General features: G+C 45.2%; 1 protein-coding gene across 1 annotated transcript; it reads right to left on the bottom strand.

The window, feature by feature from the left end:
• Positions 1-290: 290 nt before the first annotated feature.
• On the bottom strand, positions 291-2,506 carry LOC114508182 (taste receptor type 2 member 39). Its single transcript, XM_028526190.2, has one exon. It carries the CDS (start codon positions 1,936-1,938, stop codon positions 982-984), a length of 957 nt encoding a protein of 318 aa, XP_028381991.1. The 5' UTR covers positions 1,939-2,506; the 3' UTR covers positions 291-981.
• Between the last annotated feature and the right edge of the window lie 689 nt (positions 2,507-3,195).

Genomic DNA, 3,195 nt, shown 5'->3' with positions numbered 1-3,195 from the left:
AATAACCGGCCATATTCAGAAGTCCTCTGTTAATCATTTTTGGTACCTACTTCCAGAAACTTCATATATATATACACCTATACACATAAGAAACATAGGCATATTTCATAAAAGAACATAAATAGAGTATAAAATATCTCCTTGCTTTTTATACATGACAGTATATTGGAAATATTCTCATTTCAGGGTATATGCATCTGCCTCACTTTAAAAATTCTTACACGACATTTTACTTTGGATAAACGAGTCTTCCCATTGATGAACAATGCCACAGCCAAGACCTTCTCACACATGTCTTCACATATGCTTATTGCAATATATGACCATACCTTATCTATAGGAAAAATTCTTAGTACTTTTTGGGTTTAAGGGTATTTTATTACTGTTAATGTTGATAGATATTTGCATATTATTCAGGTTGTATTTTTTGAGAATGGAGACAAAATACATTTCCAGCTGCTCCTTAGAAGGCTTCCCGGATCCTCTGAATGTCTCCAGGGCAGGTGGATGGGGAAAGAGGGAAGGGGCCTGGAGCTCGGGCTGCAGCGCCTGCCTCTATTTTGGTGGCTGTATCAACTCTGGCTATACATCAGAATCTTGCTGAGAACTTACAAAACTGTCTACGTTCTGACGCCAGAAATGTGGACTTAAAGGATCTAGAATCAGACCTGGACATTGGAATTTCCAAAAATCTCCCCTAGAGATTCTAACTTGGAGCAGGTTCTAGAATCTCTGCTTTCTGTAGAGCAAGGGAGGCAGAAATGGAAAGCTCAGGTAGAGGACGTTTTGGGCATCACTAAGCTTGTGCCCATGAAGCAAAAGAGAGAAATGAAGACCACACTCCTCTACAAAAGCTGCGCCAGGTCAAAGGGTCAGATCAGGTTCGGGCAAGAGAAGACGGGGGAAGAGAGAGGTCCGCGTGACAGAGAGGCAGAGCCGGCCGGCTCTGCTGTGATCCTCTCACGGTGTCGGTCATAGAGTTTACTTTTTTAGGTGGAGATCAACTCTAGACTGCAGCCGCTTCCAGGCTCTTCTCAGCCCAGGGTTGTCCAAAATCAGCAGCACCGAGTGGCCAGCTGGGTAGGCAGCCATGACGACTTGGCACAGACTATTCCAGGAGCTGTTGTCATCAAAGATGTTGGACATATAGAGAAAGACAGCAACTGCGTTGACAGTGTAGAGAACGAGAAAGTAGCTGGTAGCTCTGATGGCCCTCACGTGGGCCTCCATGCTGGGGTCCCCGGAGCCCGTGGCGTTGCTTTCCATGCGTAGAGTGTGCCTCTTGAGAGAGAGGATGAGCAGGGTGGCCGTCAGGATGAACATGATGAGAGGGATGAAGATCCCCAGGTTATAGAGCAGAGCCAGGTTCACCATATTGGTCTCGGTGAAGTATTGTTTCTTAGTGGCGTTGGAGGAGGGCACAGGCACAGAACTGTTGCAGTAAATGGTGTAGATGCCCTTGGAGAAGAGAATACTATAGCCCAAGGAGGTAAGCGCTGACAGCCGCAGAAGCCAGGGCATCAGCCCAGTGATTCTCCGCTTCAGCTTGAGGAAGAGGGAGCAGGAGAAGTCAGCGGTCTTCACGAAGTAGAAGAAACTGAGCCAGGCAGAAATCCAGAGGCTATAATAGTTCAAGAACATGAAACTTACTCTGAATGTATCATAGACACTGTCTTCATTATAAAAATGTGGAGCTGTGGAGCGGATGGTAATTTCTAGCATCATGAAGCCTTGGAGAGCTATCCTGGATGCACCCAGGAAAACCAGGATCCTGCCACTTGTGGAAACTGCCTTAATCTGAATCCATTCAGCTGCATGTACAGCCACAATGAACCCATTCGCAATGATACCAACGATGCACTCGATGCCTACCACTGTGAAAAGTAAGATGGTGTGCAAGGAGGACAACTCTTCTGGGGGACTGCAGCTCTCAGTCATCCTGAGCTGTCACTCCGCTTCGCCGTCTAGGAGACAATGCCCCCCTAGCATTTGGTAGGCATGTCCTGATAGCTCCCACTATTCATGTCCCAGGAGGAAGCAGTTGCTGCAGCATTTCCAAATTCACTCCATTTGTTTGTCCCAGAACTCTTGGTTCTAAATGTGGAAATGCAAATGATGGAGGGATTCGGTTTCTAATCCTCTCCCACACCCTTGTCTTGTGTTGGTGTTTGTCTAATCATGGGGCCCAGGAAAGGACTTGAGAAGACATTCTTTTGTCAACCACTAAAACATGGTATCGAGAGCTGTGTTATTTACTAGCTCCCGTTAATTCAGGCATCTGTGTAGCAAGCCATCATCGAATTCAGTCTCTCACTTGTGGCTTTAGAAAACTGATGGAAACTTGAAAGACACAGACAGTGGTACCTCAGTACTGGTTGTTGACTCGTTCTAGAACTCTAATTCCTGACCAGTGCTGAAACCGATGAGTTCCGAATGAATTTTTTTTCAAGCGATGAAGCATTTTCTCTTGTAGGGATAGTGTGGTGACTCATACACGTTCTAGCAAGTACAATGAGTCCCACCAAGCAAGCGCCAAGTGCTGAAACATTTTTTTTTCTCATCAAAATGCAGTGGATACAGGGTTTGGTGAGTTCTGAAGCTGACGAGTACTGAGGTATGACAGTATATTTCTTATGATGTGCTAGCCACTGTTGAAACACCGCATTTATATATATTACCGCATTTAAGCCTCACAACAATTCTATGAAGAATGAACTTTTATTATCTCTACCTTGCAGATGAGGCAACTGAGCCTAAATAACTTGCCCAAAGCCACAGACACAGAGAGTTACAGAGCTGGGATTCACACCCGAGCCAGCTGGTCCCAGAGGTTATGTTATCCTACCTAGACCTGTGGATTGGTGTGTGTGTGTGCATTCCAAAGACTAAATGCAGAGCTGACTTGACTGTATCACTTTTTCCTGATAGTCTTTTATGATGTCCTCACTGTTTAAGGGGAGAACACTTGAGCTGAAATAAAATAAACAGTCTTTCATCAGTTGTAAAGACTTTCTTTACAACCCACACAGGACACTTCGCTTCTGACATTGCTGGTCACCAAATATATGGGTTTTTCCCCCGTTTCAATACCAAGCAATTCTGGGTGTCCTACCATTCAATTCAATTCTGACACCATTTACCTGGAGATAGCATCAGATCCCACAGGTTAAGGGCTCAGTCCCCTAGACGGCCCCC

The sequence above is a fragment of the Phyllostomus discolor genome, chromosome 10 (assembly GCF_004126475.2).
Source record: "Phyllostomus discolor isolate MPI-MPIP mPhyDis1 chromosome 10, mPhyDis1.pri.v3, whole genome shotgun sequence".
NCBI classification, from domain to species: domain Eukaryota; kingdom Metazoa; phylum Chordata; class Mammalia; order Chiroptera; family Phyllostomidae; genus Phyllostomus; species Phyllostomus discolor.
The sequence above is the reverse complement of the archived record's forward strand: the minus strand, read 5'-3'. Positions and strand labels throughout refer to the sequence as shown.